General features: G+C 37.9%; 1 protein-coding gene across 1 annotated transcript in view; it reads right to left on the bottom strand.

The window, feature by feature from the left end:
• LOC127624854 (cadherin-24-like) overlaps nucleotides 1–16,619 on the bottom strand; it is a 69,762-nt gene that overhangs the window by 36,305 nt on the left and 16,838 nt on the right. Inside the window, exons 2-4 of the mRNA XM_052099805.1 lie at nucleotides 9,392–9,686; nucleotides 9,052–9,171; nucleotides 6,451–6,618 (exon numbers count right to left, since the gene is read on the bottom strand). Coding sequence (XP_051955765.1) covers nucleotides 6,451–6,618; nucleotides 9,052–9,171; nucleotides 9,392–9,686 — 583 coding nt within the window. The remainder of the gene's footprint in view (nucleotides 1–6,450; nucleotides 6,619–9,051; nucleotides 9,172–9,391; nucleotides 9,687–16,619) is intronic.

Raw genomic sequence — 16,619 nt, 5'->3', positions numbered from 1 at the left:
TTGAACCTATCTGCTCCGGGGCACCGTATCATAGCTGACCCTGCACTCTGACCCCGGCTTAGCTGGGATATGTGAAAATAAATAATTTCACCATGTATATGCAGAAATGTATGTATAATGTGTGACAATTGATCAATTTATTTATTTATCCTTGCGAGAGTAAAGATCTGGTCCGTCGTTCCACGGCCAGGACGAAAACCGCATTGTTCCTCTTCAATCCGAGGTTCGACAATCGGCCGAACCCTCCTCTACAGCACCTTGGAGTAAACTTTTCCAGGGAGTCTGAGAAGTGTGATACCCCTGTAGTTGGCACACCCTTTTTGAAGAGGGGAACCACCACCCTGTTCTGCCACTCCTTAGGCACTCTCCCAGATTTCCACGCAATGGAAATTCCAGCCTTCTTCATTGTATATATTTGTTCTATTGCTCACTGTTTACCACTAATTTTGATTCAGTTATACAAAACAAAACTAATGGAAGTGACAACCATGACTGTACTACCCATGTTTTTTTTTCTCTTTTGGGTGGAAACCATGTTCTTTATACAATTAACCATGGTTTTACTACAGTAATACAGTAGTATCCATACAGTAACCTTGGTTTTACTACTGTGTATAAATATTGTAGAAAAAAGTATGTTGGCTACAACGGGATCACACACCTGCGTAGGTAAGTGCGTATATTATGTTTCTGGCACACATACGCACAGACACACAGATATAAAAGAAATTGGAAATGGCCTGACAGAAATCCATAAGTCTTATTTAAAGTTTCAGAATGCTAACTTCTGAAACTTTGATATCTCACAAACACAATCACAGCACATGTAGCAATCATCTTATCCTCACAGACATCATCAAATATTTCATACACACAGATGCTCCGCCACCCCCCCACCCCAAAAGACACTGCAACACCAAAACATACTTTGATATCTCACCTCCAAACACACATACACATGCACGGCAGAGGGTTTTAGCACTTTGAGGGACAGAGACAGATCAAGGGTCAGTGGACACAAGGCTCGTTTGAGAGATTCATGACTGGAGTGACACTTTTCAGAACACTGTGAATCAGCCCCTGCTGATAACTGGGACACAATCCACAGCAGGAAACACTGTCCATAACACATCATCCCAACCTGGAAATAAAAGGACAGTATCCCAAGAGGTACATCAGGATCTAAGGTTGCACTGTCCATATTCTCTGATACAGACATATCTGATAAATTACTGTTATCATTAAAACCTCACAAAGACAAGCATTTTTATGGCCATTTAGGCACGTATCCACATTACCGCAGCTCTTAGAGCGCTCTCAGAGCACACGCACACATAAAAGCATGCACGCATAGAGTGCCCAACAAAGTCTCATGAAAACTCATCATTTGCACGAGATGGCAAAATTGTAAGGATTTGTGAGACTTGACTCTTACGATAAGGCAGAACTTTTAGACCAACCAATCAACAAACAGAAATTAAAATTAGGGCTGTCAATTGTAGTAGAACCCATCCTGACAGATAGAGGGCGCTATGGAGTGATTAGATAGGGCGAGTGGAGAATATGGAAGGTGGAGAATAAAAATGTATGTGTTCGAGAACTGTGCTGTGTGTGCGTGAGTTGCTCTTCCTAAATAAGAACATATAAGATAACCATCTGTTACATGGTGTCAGAAGTGGTTCCTTGATAACCTGTAAGTAAACGGAAAGAACTGAATATGTAGATATATTACGGCTGTCGTCTGTTAGAGGGTGGACGGTAGTGGCGAGAACTCTACTACGGCGTATCCCTCCTCCTTCCCAGATTTCGGCACCAGTGTAAAGCAGTCAATGGAAAGGAGGAGGAGAGAACCGGCTTGTCAATATAAATAATAGTTTAATTGGTAAACTTAAAAAAGAAGACACAAACACACATGACGGACATGTCCGTAAACTATCTCTCTCTCCCGCACAATCCTCCGCAGTCGGCCTTTATCCCTCTCAGAGGCTTGATTAGCTTGATAAGGGACCAGGTGTGTATGATCATGACCTGGCCCTACCCTACGCCCTGCCACAATCATCTTGTGTGGTGAATTATGGCACAAACTCCATATACTGGCCCCATTCACTTCCACTGAAAGTGCCTTACAGTAACTTGAATTAACCTGTACTGTATATATGTAATGGGAGCCAGCTGGTAGATAGCTGTGCAGTGTGTAAACCTCACTATCCTGACCTCAAGAGGTGCACTAGCGACTGACGCTAGAGGCTGTAGCTTTTAGCATCCTTAGTTAGAGCACCCGCCTCCCACGCCGGAGACGCTGGTTCGAGTTCTGTACGGAGCGGGTAGAACAAGAGCGTCACATTGGTGCCGTGACCCGGATGGGAGTGAGGTTTAGGGGGGGTGAGTGTAACGGGAGCCAGCTGATAGATGGCTGTGCAGTGTGTAAACCTCACTCTCCAGACCTCAAGAGGTGCACTAGCGACTGACACTAGAGGCTGTAGCCTTTAGCCTCCGTGTTAGAGCACCCGCCTCCCACGCCGGAAACCTAGGTTCGAGTCCCGTATGGAGCGGGTAGAACAAGAGCGTCACATATATACTACCATACTACAAATGCTGGCGATTAAGCTCAGTTAAAAATTATTAAATTCTTAGTAATGTCATGTATATGTTCTATATGTTGTATATCTTCTATAACTTATTATATTTTATATATCTACAGGATTTCAATGTAGTGGATCATTGTAAATGATCTCTATAGTATCACTCGCTGTAGTGGAGAGCTAAAGAGGATTGCTTATTTTTGGTGAGCATTGTAATTACATCTGTGTTAGTGTTTGCAAAATGAAAAACTCAATGCAGACCAGATTTATAATGATAGCTTGGAGCAGAACAGCAGATTTAATTAAAAAAGGTTGTATTAAGGTTGTGCAAGATGAAAACAAACAACAGGTGGCATTCAGCACTCCTGATTAGTTTGATTCAGGATTGTAATTAACTAAAGTGACTCTATTATTGAAGCACAGCCAATATGATACACTGTAATATTCAACTAACATTGTTACAAATATCTAGGGAAATAATCAAATTCAAACAATTCAGAGTGGCGATTGAATTTATGTGGCGTAATTGTATTCGGCTTTTCTCTATGGTGCACGACCAATCATATCACACGCAACAATCAGACAAAATACATTACAGCAGACCAACTCAATCCCTCCTGTGTCATTATTTGACATCATGCCCATTGTCTTCAACCCACCACGTCTCTGAATGGTCAATCAATTACCACAAGAAGACCACATTTGTTTCATGAATCAAACTCTTGTAATGAGCTCACTCTGGCTAACAAGCGGACAGAAAGGCAATCCGTATAATAGGACAGAGAGAGAGTGCAAACGAGAAAGAGTCTATTTCAAAAGGTTACATCATGTCACACACAAACACGATCGCCCACGTCTTTTCTCACCTTGCTGGTAAATCAGATGGCAGACATGGTAACAGCACTTGCAAATAGAGCACTGTGTATCATTTAGAGGAGCTAATGGACAGTGTGTACACTGACAGACATATGAAGAGGCCAACAAGCCTTTGATCTTCTCAACAACATGATTATTGAATTCTGAGTAGCTATACGCTGAATCAAAGTGTATGGAGAATAAAAGAGGCAAGAAGAGACTAAACTAGGCCTGACTAGACTGGAATAAAACTAGAGCATAACATAACCAGAACAGAGACAAGACTCAATTAGACTAGACTAGAACACAGCAGAATAGACTGGACCATACTAGAGAGACGAGACTAGAATAAATTAGAGCAGAACAGAGTAGATCAGACTAAACTAGACTAAACCAGAAGAGAATGGAACACAGTAGATTAGACTAGACCAGACTAGATAGACTTGAATAAAATATAACAGAATACATCAGACTAAATTAGACTAGACTAGAACAGAATAGAATAGAACAGTTTAGACTAGACCAGACTAGATAAACTAGAACAGAGCAGATCAGACTAAATTAGACTAGAGCAGACCAGAATAGAACAGAGCAGATTTGACTAGACCAGACTAGAGAGACAAGACTCTAAAAAATTAGAGCAGAACAGAGTAGATCAGACTAAACTAGACTAAACCCGAACAAAGTAGACTAGATAAGAAGAGAATAGAACAGAGCATATTAGACTAGACCAGGTTAGACAGACTTGAATAAAATATAACAGAATATATCAGACTAAATTAGACTAGACTAGAACAGAATAGAATAAAACAGATTAGACTAGACCAGACTAGACAGACTTGAATAAAATAAAACATAACAGAATATATCAGACTAAATTAGACTAGACTAGAACAGACTATATAAACTAGACTCGACTAGAATAAACTAGAACAGAGCAGATCAGACTAAATTAGACTAGACCAGACTAGAATAGAAAAGAGCAGATTAGATTAGACAAAAATAGATCAACTACAAAAGAAGACACTAATACAGAAAAGAGTAGATAAGACTAAACTAGACTAGACCAGAACAATGTAGACCAGACTAAGTAAGACTAGTCCATAACAGAATAGAACAGAGAACATTTGACGAGACCAGACATGAAAGACTAGAACAGAATAAACTAGATCAGGCTTAACTAGACTCGAACAGAATAGAAAATGACAGACCAGACTAGACAAGAGAGACTAGACAAGACTAGAATACTCTAGAGTAGAACAGAAAAGAACAGATTTGATTAGACTAGAAAAGAACAAAGCAGATTAGACTAGACCAGATTACAACAGACAAGACTAGATAGACTAGACTAGACAAGACTTTACTATCTAGAGTAGAATACAACAGAACAGGACATATTAGACTAGACCAGTCCAGACTAGATAGATTAGAATAGAACAGACTAGAACAGACAAGAGATTAGACTAAAAAAGACTATACTATACTATTCTAGTAGAACAAAGCAGATTAGACAAGACCAGACTAGATAGACTAGACTAGAATATATTATAACAGACTAGACTAGAGCAGGACTTTCATTCGGTCTCCTAGAGATGAACGTAGTTTGGTGCAAACAGTGCAAATCAATCCAAGAACAACAGCAAAGGACCTTGTGAAAATGCTGGAGAAAACAGGAAGACAAGTATCTATATCCACAGTAACACGAGTCCTATATCACATAACTTGAACTGCTGCTCAGCAAGGAAGAAACCACAGCTCTAAAACTGCCATAAAAAACAGACTACAGTTTGCAAGTGCACACGGGGACAAAGATCTTAGTATTTGGAGATATGTCAAAAATTGAACTGTTTAGCCATAATTACCATCGTTATTTTTGGAGGAAAAAGGGTGAGGCTTGCAAGCCGAAGCACACCATCCCAACCATGAAGTGTGGGGTGCTTTGCTGCAGGAGGGACTGGTGCACTTCACAAAATAGATGTCACCATAAGAAAAGAAAATGATGTGGACATATTGAAGCAACATCTCAAGACATCAGCCAGGAAATTAAAGCTTGGTCACAAATGGGTTTTCCAAATTGACTATGACCCCAAGCATACCTTCAAAGTTGTGGCGAAATGGCTTAATGACAACAAAGTCAAGGTATTCTCTCAGACGTCAGTTACACAAAATTTCAGCAACTTATTGGGTGAATTTGTATAACGCTTTTCACAACACACATATCATTTGAAAATATCAAGTGACAGTTCTAGCAACTGGCCCGAATCTCTCTCACGCTGGCCCCAGGCCATTGGGCAGTCCATATTGTGGAGCCCTGCTAGAGACTAGACCAGACTAGATAGACTAGACAAGACTAGACTAGAATATGATAGCATTCAATAGATTAGAACAGAATAGATTTGATCAGACTAGAGCAGACCAGACCAAACCAGACAAGAACAGACTAGAACAACAGAACAGAACACAACAAGACAAGACAGAATATGCATCGTACGATACCGAGACATAAGTTTGAGTAATGGACCTTTCCACAGAATATGATGATGCAATCCCATTTTCATACAGCAGCAAACTTTTTTATTTATATATTTTGTATTATTTAATATAAATTTATAACATGATTATATTGTTGTATATAATATTATATTTCCCTGGCAATGATTAAAACAAGCCACCACTGCTGTGAATGGGTTTAAAATATATCTGATGAAACTCTCTCTTCTGACTGTTGTAATCTATCTCTCTCTATTTTTGGAAAGTCGTGTAAACTAAATAATATTTCTCATTTTTTTTTTGGCTGTTGGAGCAAATGTGAATGCTAAAATAATATTTGATATGGTCTCCTATGTACCTCTATAAAAGCTTACCCCACTGCAGTTGACTTTCGCATTCCAAACCCAGAAATGTGAAAATGGTCAACTGGCCTTCTTCACAACACACAACAACACATGTTGGTTTATAGTGTCTTTTGGAAAAATGCAGGATGTCATGAGAAATTAATAATGCAGGCCCTCACTTTGAGTGAAGCGAGGTGGGTTGTCATTGACATCACTGAGATGTACGGTGATGGTAGTGGTTCCTGTCAGACCCCCTTGATGGCCGCCCATGTCTCTGGCCTGCAGCACTACCAGATACTGCGCTTGAGTCTCTCTGTCCATATCAGGTACTGCTGTGTGCACTATGCCTGCAGAAGGAGAGACAGGAACATAATACTGGACAAATGCCATGCCAATAAGGCCGTGAGGTTAAACTGAACTAAATAAAAAGGAATCACAAAGAAAATCCTAAAATCACGACACTGCTTACCGCTCCTAAATTTTATTCACATGGAACAGAATAGAAATGTTGGTGGTTATGTTTAGAGAAATGTATAAAATCATATTGAACTGATATATAATAAATCTAGCCATTAGACTAAAACAAGCCATACTAGACTAAATTAGAATAAGGTAGAATAGTATCTGATCAATAGAACATAAAATAATAGAATCTGGTCAATAGAATATAAAATAAAAGAAGAATAGAAGAGACTAGAATAGAATAGAATCATGTTGACAACAGTGTACAACATTGTATAATAGAATCTGGTAAACAGACAGAATAGAACATAATATAATAGAATTTGGTCAACAGAATTAATTAAAAACTTAAAAGAATAGAATCTTGTCAAAAGAATGGAATAGAACATCATTTAATAGAATATCACCAATAGAACATAATTAATATAATCTGGTAAAACAAAACAGAACAAAACATAATAGAATAGAATCTGTTCAACAATGGAATAGAACATAACACAACAGAATCTGGTCACCTGTATGGAATAAAACATAATAGAATAGAATCTGTTCAACAGAATGGAATAGAACTTAACACAACAAAATCTGGTCACCTGTACGAAATAAAACATAATAGAATAGAATCGGGTCAAAAGAATGTAAAAGGACATAATAGAAGAGAATAGGGTCAACAGAATGGAATAGAATAGAATCCTGACACAACAAAACAGAGCACAATAGAATAGTATCTGATCAATAGAACATAAAATAATAGAATCTGGTCAATAGAATACAATAGAAGAGACTAGAATAGAATCATGTTGACAACAGTGTACAACATTGTATAATAGAATCTGGTAAAAAGACGGAATAGAACATAATATAATATAAGCTGGTTTACACAATAGAGTACAACATAATAGAACAGAATCTGGTCTAAAGAACTTAATAGAATAGAATTTGGTCAACAGAATTAAATAAAAACTTAAAAGAATAGAATCTTGTCAAAAGAATGGAATAGAACATCATTTAATAGAATATGACCAATACAACATAATTATTATAATCTGGTAAAACAAAACATAATAGAATAGAATCTGTTCAACAGAATGGAATAGAACATAACACAACAGAATCTGGTCACCTGTATGGAATAAGACATAATAGAATAGAATTGGGTCAAAAGAATGTAAAAGGACATAACAGAATAGAATCAACAGAATGGAATAGAACATCGTAGAATAGAATCCGGTCAACAGTACAGAATAGGACATAATAGAATATAATCTGGTCAACAGAATCGAACAGAACATAATTGAATAGACTCTGGTCGACAGAAAGGAATAGAACATAATTTAATAGAATATGGTAAGAACAAAACTTAATAGAATATAATTTATGCAACAGAATCTAATAGAATCTAATAAAATATAATCTGGTCACCAGAATGGAATAGAACATAATAGAATAGAATCTGGACAATAGAACCGAAAATAATTGTATAGAATCTGGTAAACAGAACAGAACGGAACATAATAGAATATAATCTGGTCAACAGAACAGAATAAAACATAATAGAAAATAATCTGCTCAACAGAATAGAATAGTATCTTTTCAACAGAATGGAATAAAGCATAACCATAGAATGTGGTCAACAGGATAGAGAAGAACATAATAGAATAGAATCTGATCAACAGAATGGAATTTGGTCAAAAGAATGGAATAGAACATGATAGAACACTGGGAGTATCTGATAGAATCTGGTAAATAGAACAGAACAAAACATGCCAGAATATAATCTGGTTACCAGAATGGAATAGAACATAATAGAATAGAATCTGGTCTACAGAACACAGCAGAACATCATAGAATAGAATCTGCTCAACAGAACAGAGCAGAACATCATAGAATAGAATCTGCTCAACAGAACAGAGCAGAACATCATAGAATAGAATCTGGTCAACAGAAGGGAATAAACATAAGAAGAATAGAATCTGGTCAGAAAGGTTTAACATGATAGAATATAAAAGAATATAACATAATAGAATCTGGCCAACAGAGTGTAACAGAACATAATTGAATTGAAACCGATCAACAGAGTGGAACAGAACATAATAGAATTGCATATGGTCATCAGAATGGAATGGAACATACTATAATAAAATCTATTCAATAGAATGGAATAAAACTAAAAAGAATAGAAACAGGTCAATAGAACATAAAATAATAGAATCCAGTCAACAGAATGGAACAGAACATATATATGTACATAGAATTTAATGTAGTCGATAAAACAGAATAGAATGTAGCCATTAAATAGAATGGAAAAGACCACACACCTGACTGTGGGTCCACTGTGAAGTACTGCTGGCCTTGAATCACTGAATATACAAGTTTGGCACTGTGCCCATAGGTTGGGTCATCAGCATCTGTGGCTGTCACTTGAATAACCGATGTGCCTGGGGAAAACAGAGAAAGAGTATGGGAAACAGAGTGAAAGGCAGAAGAAAGAGTAACAGTGAGAGATGTACAGCAGGAGAGGGGGAGAGAGCGGAAGAAAGAATATGATATATTTTTGACAAAGTCAAGGTTCATTGAGCATGTGACCATCCATCCGTTCGCCCAAACACAACTCTGCCAGGCAGAGGGCATTTGCATGAGTGCATGTGAGCGCTGTACCGATGTTGGCCATTTCAGGCACAGTGGCACTGTACGGGCCACTCTGGAACACAGGTGAGTTATCGTTGATGTCTTGTACATGGATGATGAACTGGGAGGAAGGCTCCAGGGCTCGGCCCGTCTGTCTGTCAGTTGCTGTGGCGATAAGACGATACTGGTCTTTCTCCTCCCGGTCGAGGGGTTTGGTGACATGAATATTTCCCGTTCTGCTGTCGATGACAAACACAGAGCCCGCCCCTTCACCTTTTAAAATGTATTTGGTTCGGCCATCACCCTTGTCCACACTTGAATGCAGCTGCAGGAAATATATAAAGGTAGAAAAAGACAAAATAAGAGGGAGCAGTTTGAACTATCATTATCAAAATCTTTAAATGTTCTATATGTTTTACAAAGACATTGCTTGCCACTACACTTTCTGTGAAGCTTAACCTGGGTATAGAAAGCAGGCAATATGAAGCTTTTTTGCACAGCTGTCTGGAATACTCGATTCTGATTGGTCAAAATGGCGCCATCTAGTGGTCTGATACTTCTGAGTAACAACCGCACATCCACACATCAGACTGCTCATCTGGGTTTTGCAAGACATCTTCACTACTTCTCAGATCAATGTTTCATGTGCTTTTATTCATTTATTTGGCAACTATTATTTTAGTAAGATGTATAATGAGCAGTCAGGCAGTCATTAATTACAAAATAAACACCAACAGAACTCCAATGCAAACCGGAGGTAGACTTTAGCCATTATTTATTTTTTCTTACATAATTAAATCATTTCAGTGCAAATCAATGTTTCATGTCCATTTTTTTTTTTTAACAATAAATATTCTATTATAAATGCAGGATAGTCCATTAAGAATAGGTAATGAATAGGGAATTAAGAATGAAGTTATAAGAATAATAACTTCATTGTACCACATTCAATTTCTCCAATCACAAACAAGCTTGAGTGAAGACACAAATGAATGGCACCAACACTGATGCTAACTGTCTCTGGTAGCCACCATTCAAGATTATGTATTTGTTGTGAGTTTGGGGGCAACTGTGACAATGGTTAATCAATAAAACATGTGTGGCTGGAATAAGACAGAAACGGAGAACAAGAACTGACTATATTTGATCAAATCTAGAACATCAAATAATCAAGTTAATATAACAGAATCTCATCAATAGAATTGAATAGAATCTAGTGAAGAAAATGGAACATAATGAAATGGAATGTAGTTAAAAGACAAAACATTTGTGTCAGTAGTTGAAATAATATACATATACACACTGCATGCCCAATTATTAGGTAAGTGAGTATTCTGATCTGATCATTATTTTCATGCACATTTTCCAACTCCAAACCATATAAACTCGAATGCTTATTGGATTCAATCATTTTCAGGTGGTATGTATTTGTTTAATGAGGGAGGGTGTGGCCAAAGTGACTAACACCTTATATCAAGGTGTGCGTAATTTTTAGGCAGCTTCATTACTTCAGGCGAAATGGCCAAATAAGAGAGTCAAAAAGTAAAATATGGTCAAATGCCTCTCAGACAGAGGCAACACTCTTAAAATAGCCAAACTATTGAGGTGTGACCACCGGACAATCAAACGTATTGTTGCGAATAGTCAAATGGGGTGCACAAAACACACAGAGAAGAAAAGGCTCAAATTAACAGAAGACTTGAGAAGAATTAAACGTGAAGCTACCAGGAGCCCATTATCCTCCAGTGTCACCATATTCCAGAACTGCAACCTACCTGGAGTGTCCAGATGTGCTCAGAGACATGGCCAAGGTCAAGAAGACTGAAACACGACCACCACTGAATATATTCACTAGTTGAAGCGTCAAGATTGGGCAAAGAAATACATGAAGACAGATTTTTCAAAGGTTTTATGGACAGAGGAAATGAGAGTCACTCTTGATGGACCGGATGGATGGGCCCGTGGCTGGATCACTAATGGACACAGGGCACCACTTTGAGTCAGGCGCCAGCAAGGTGGAGGAGGGGTACTGGTATGGGCTGCTATCATTAAGGATGAGGTAGTTGGACCTTTTCGAGTTGAAGATGGACTGAAAATCAACTCTCAAACCTACTGCCAGATTTTGGAAAGTACTTTCTTCAAGCAGTGGTACAGGAAGAAGTCCTCAGCATTCAATAAGGCCATGATCTTTATGCAGGATAATGCCCCATCACATGCATCCAAGTACTTCACTGCTTGGCTAACCAGCAAGGGCCTCAAAGATGTCCAAATAATGACTTGGGCCCCTTTCTTCACCTGACTTAAATCCTACTGAGATCTTGTGGGCCCTTCTCAAATGTGGGATTTACAGTGAGGGAAGACAATACACCTCTTTGAACAGTATTTGGGAGGCTGTGGTTGCTGCTTCAGGGAAAGTTGATCGTAAACAGATCAAGAAACCGACAGACTCCATGGATGGACGGCTCATGGTTCTATTGGTCACTGAATATTTTTAAGGCCAAAAATTTGATTTAATTGTCATTTTGTGTTTGTTCAACAATTACAATTAATCCTGAGGAATACAACTTGCCTAATAATTGAGCATGCAGTGGTACGCATACTGTATGTTTCCTATACCGCAAGTTTGCAGCTTGTAGTCTGTAAGATATAAAGGACAAAACAAGTTGTCCCTGGGCTCACCTACCTTTACAATGCATTATATATAATGAGATGTGTTAGCAAAATTCTCTCTTAGATAATATTATTTCGCGTTAACAACATACCATGAAGATAATGACATATGAGACCGCCTGATTTCAAGTGAATAAAGAACTCTATGAGATAATGAGATCTTTGTGTTGCTTTGAGTAACTGAGACTCTCGAAGGCATTACCACACAACATTAAATATCAGATATAAAATAACTCATATGAGCAAAACATTCCACAAGATCTGTCCACGAGAAACATTTAGACTAAAGCGACTTACAATGCTTCAAGCTATTCACTTCATCAGTACATGCCTTGCCTGGGAATTTCCCCTGCGGCTATTTTTGGAATGGAAATAGCTTACTAATTACTGAATACTGTGCAGTAAACTATAGAATGTATACTGCCTACTATCCTTTAAAGAAATGTACAGCAGAACACATCATGCAACAATAAACACTTTAAACACTAGTAGGCTATGTTGCATCTAAGTGGCGTCCAGTCCACCAAAACTGATATACATACTCAATATATATACTTCATACTGCATAAATAGTGAAAGTAGTATGTTAGTAAGTTTGGTGCAAGAAGATTTTGCATTTTTGCAACCATTCATAATAAGAAAATACTTTTCCCTGTTAATAATTTCCATCATACTACATAATTACTATGTTTGAGCTTTGGGGCAGTCAGACTGATCCAGAGATTGCGGAGAAAGTCCACCATTTACCTGAGGCTAAAAAAAGACCTCTATATCCAGATATCGAGTCTGCCTGATATGAGAAGCACCAGGTGTTTTTCGACTGATAGGGGGACTGATGATTGGCCAGGCAGAAAATTAATTAGCTAAGCCGACCAATAAGGTCACAAGGGAATTGTCAGGAACAGGGTGCAAACATTTGCCAAATAAACCAAAACAAACATGCATTGGCTATGTTCAGAATGGAACACTAGCATACTGTGCACTATGCACTGTATACTGCCTACTATTTAAAAAATAAAAATAAAAAATGGTATATGAAACAGAATGCACTACAATAATTAAGGAAAACATATATACTGTAAGGTCCGCTGTTACTTATAGCAAAATAAAACCCTGACAGGGTTATCAGTGTCATGACACAAAGTATTATTACAATTCTGTTTATTGCATGGCTACCTTATTAAATAAAAAAAATAAATGTACTGTATTTGAAATATTTGAATTGAATTGCATTATTAACTTGATTGAAATCATTTTATTAGGTCATTGATTCTTGAGATAAGGGACAAACTCGTGTTAAAAATCAAGAAAAAAATTTTAAAAATCAAGAAATGCATAATAATAAAACTACTGGAAAAGTTAAATCTAAAGGTAATGTGTATAATCAGGGCATTTATTACTAATATTTTTAAATAATTTCATTACAATATTTTAAATGCTTGCTCCATACGTGTGTCCGAACGGGACTCGAACCGACATCTCCGGCATGGGAGGTGGGTGCGCTAACAAGGAGACTAAAGGCTACAGCCTCTAGTGTCAGTCGCTAATGTACCTCTTGAGGTCTGGAGAGTGAGGTTTACACACTGCACAGCTATCTAACAGCTGGCTCCCGTTACACTCACCCCCCTAAACCTCACTCCCATCCGGGTCACGGCACCATTGTAACCGGTCCTGGTTTCCCCGCTCCGAACAGGACTCGAACCGACGTCTACGGCATGGGAGGCAGGTGCGCTAACAAGGAGGCTACAGCCTCTAGTGCACCTCTTGAGGTCAGGAGAGTGAGGTTTACACACTGCACAGCTATCTACCAGCTGGCTCCCGTTACACTTGGAAGCACATGAAGCACATGTAAACTGTCCTCAGCATGAGGTCACAATGTTAAACTGCCAAACAAAGTGTTTAAAATGCAACAAATTAATATATCAAATGAAAGGTAGGGATCTGTAAGATATATAAACAATACATAAAGTAAACTTTAAATTATATTTTACATATAGAACTGCCTATCAAAGTTGTGTCAGAGATTTTCAAAATCCTGAATAAATCATACAATATCATGGTGTGGCAGCTGGCGCGTGGTCAAGCACCCGTCCGGGGAGAGAAAGCAGTAAGGGCACTTGCACCTGAGCAAAATTATATCTAACACCTGTCTAATTTCCAGACGAGAGAGTCAGAGACTGGGAGAGCACTGCTGTTGTGAAGCCGAGTATAACAGTGAAGCCGAAAAGATCTGAGATAAGTTGTGAAACTGCAAAGAGCTGAATTAAGTTGTGAAGCTGTAAAGTGCTGAGTTGACGAATTAAAGAGTGTTACCTTTGTTTGGAGCAACCTGCCTCCCGTGTCCTCACTACGTAATTCTCTACACATGGTCAGTTATAACTCTGAGGATCTCTTTATCAGTTCCAGTTCATGGTGGATGCAACAGTAGGACACGTGGTCTAGTAAATTTGATATTTTTTCATATAAAAAAAAAAAACACTGTTTAAATCTCTGCGGTCACAGCTTCATGTCAACACGTCATTCTCATAATGATCATTTCTGTTAGAATTGTGGGATACATTCTAGTACTTTAGTTTAGCAAAACAAATGGCTCCAGTGTACAACACATGGTTAAGATGGAAAATGTTTACATTTAATGAAAGACTTTACACTCTTGTTGGATGGATCAAATAATATAGTATGTCTGACGGAGTTGAGACTAATGACAATTAGCTAAACGATTTTTACATGCATCGCGGCAGTTTCCCGGTCAAATGACCACTAGAGGCGCTACAACAACAACGACGTCTATTCTCTTAGATACAAATGAGTAAAGCAGCAGATTATCAGTTCATAAACATTTACTTTTCATTTGCAAAATGCTATCTTATGACATCAAAACACTTTTATTATAGTGCATGACTTGATGCATTTTAACGTTTGCATTACATAAACCACTACATTTACAAATGTGGCCAAATTGTGCTGTAGCTCAACCTATAGAGGGTTGCACTTGAAATGCAAAGGACCGTGGAGTCCTAAAGAGCATGTGGGTCAACATGTGAGCCGAAAGTGTCATAGAAACACCACAAAATGATGTGGTTGATTCCGAAATTCTGTTTTTCATATAACATTTGCTTTTTATAACACTATCGTTTAGGTTTAGGGTAGGGAGGTAGGTTTTGTTGATTTAAAATTTGACGGGGCATTAACCTTAATAACCTCATCTGTTTGGGAGAGCATTTAACTGGAAGCATCTCTACGTGTAAGGAACTGCACTATATATAAATCAGCATATCACAATATCATTTTGCAAAAATGTCGCCACTGTCGCTAAATTTATGATATCAGCCTGGATATGGAACTTGTTTGTTTTTCTATCATGGCAGATATATTTCTATTGCCTTTTATTCTTTTAATACTGAGCTCATGTTATTTTTTATCCTCTAACCCTCAAAGAAACCTTTCTGCATTTTTACATTTTCTGTAAGACATCATTTTGTATGTTTATTCTGCCATTTTCAGGTTATACTATGTTGCACTATATTGTCACAAAGTTATACCTTGTGACATTTGGTCCCCACAATTAGACACAACCTGACCCACACACACACACACATACACGTGCAAGCAGAATGGCAGTTTGCATGTCCATCTGTGTTGTCCTCATCTTTTCATCTGTTAGTCTCGCACACTCTTTGTCCATCTGCTTCACACATCCTCTCTCTCTCTTTCTGTTTGTCCATCTGTCTAACCATCATTTAACACCTCCCTCTTATCACATTCCTATCCATCTATCTTCTGCTGTTGTGGAATCTGGCAACTTTTTCAGGTAATGTTCTATCTTTGTCTCTTTCTGCAAGTTTCAGTAGTGTTTTGCAGCCTGATCTCATGAAATGTATGTGACCATGGTGGCAATTTTAAATGATAATGTAATGCAGAAGTTCAGATGTGAAATGTGCTAAAAGCTAATTAAATTTTCTCCCAAACAGATGTTATTTAAATGTGCACTCATTACATTTTTGCTCATGTCATCTTGGATTTACAGTGACACCTGGTGGTGTGGATGCAGAATCATTCAAAATCAATCGTTTTCAGTAACCGATGCCATTGTAGAAACTCACTATTCACAATCAGCCATGATTAGTTTAAGCCAAGAGTGAAAGTGTCCAATAACAAGACGGTGACTGAAATTAAGCCAGTAGTATTCAGCTGGTCATGTGATTTTAAAATAGCAGCCCCTATGTAGAATAAAAACGTTTTTATAAGGTTACTGATATGACTTGAGTCCTCTTCCATTGTGAGCTGTCATGATTTTATGCATATGTTTCAATTATTTAGGAGTAAAACTTTATATAATAGGGAAAAATTACTGAGTGAACCTTTAAAGGAGCAATATGTTATATAGTTACTGTACTAAAGCATAAATGATCATAATATGTTATCAGAGATTTAGGAAACATGCTAAGTTGAAATACTGGCTTCTCCGAAAACAATGCTACAGCCAGTATATTCTACTTTGAAATATCCATTCCAGGCCAGAATTTCTGTTTGTGTTTTGGCCTGTGTGATCCCGCCCACTGCCCATTTCCCAATAGTATTTTGAGAC

Source organism: Xyrauchen texanus, chromosome 31 (genome assembly GCF_025860055.1).
Source record: "Xyrauchen texanus isolate HMW12.3.18 chromosome 31, RBS_HiC_50CHRs, whole genome shotgun sequence".
NCBI classification, from domain to species: Eukaryota; Metazoa; Chordata; class Actinopteri; order Cypriniformes; family Catostomidae; genus Xyrauchen; species Xyrauchen texanus.
The sequence above is the reverse complement of the archived record's forward strand: the minus strand, read 5'-3'. Positions and strand labels throughout refer to the sequence as shown.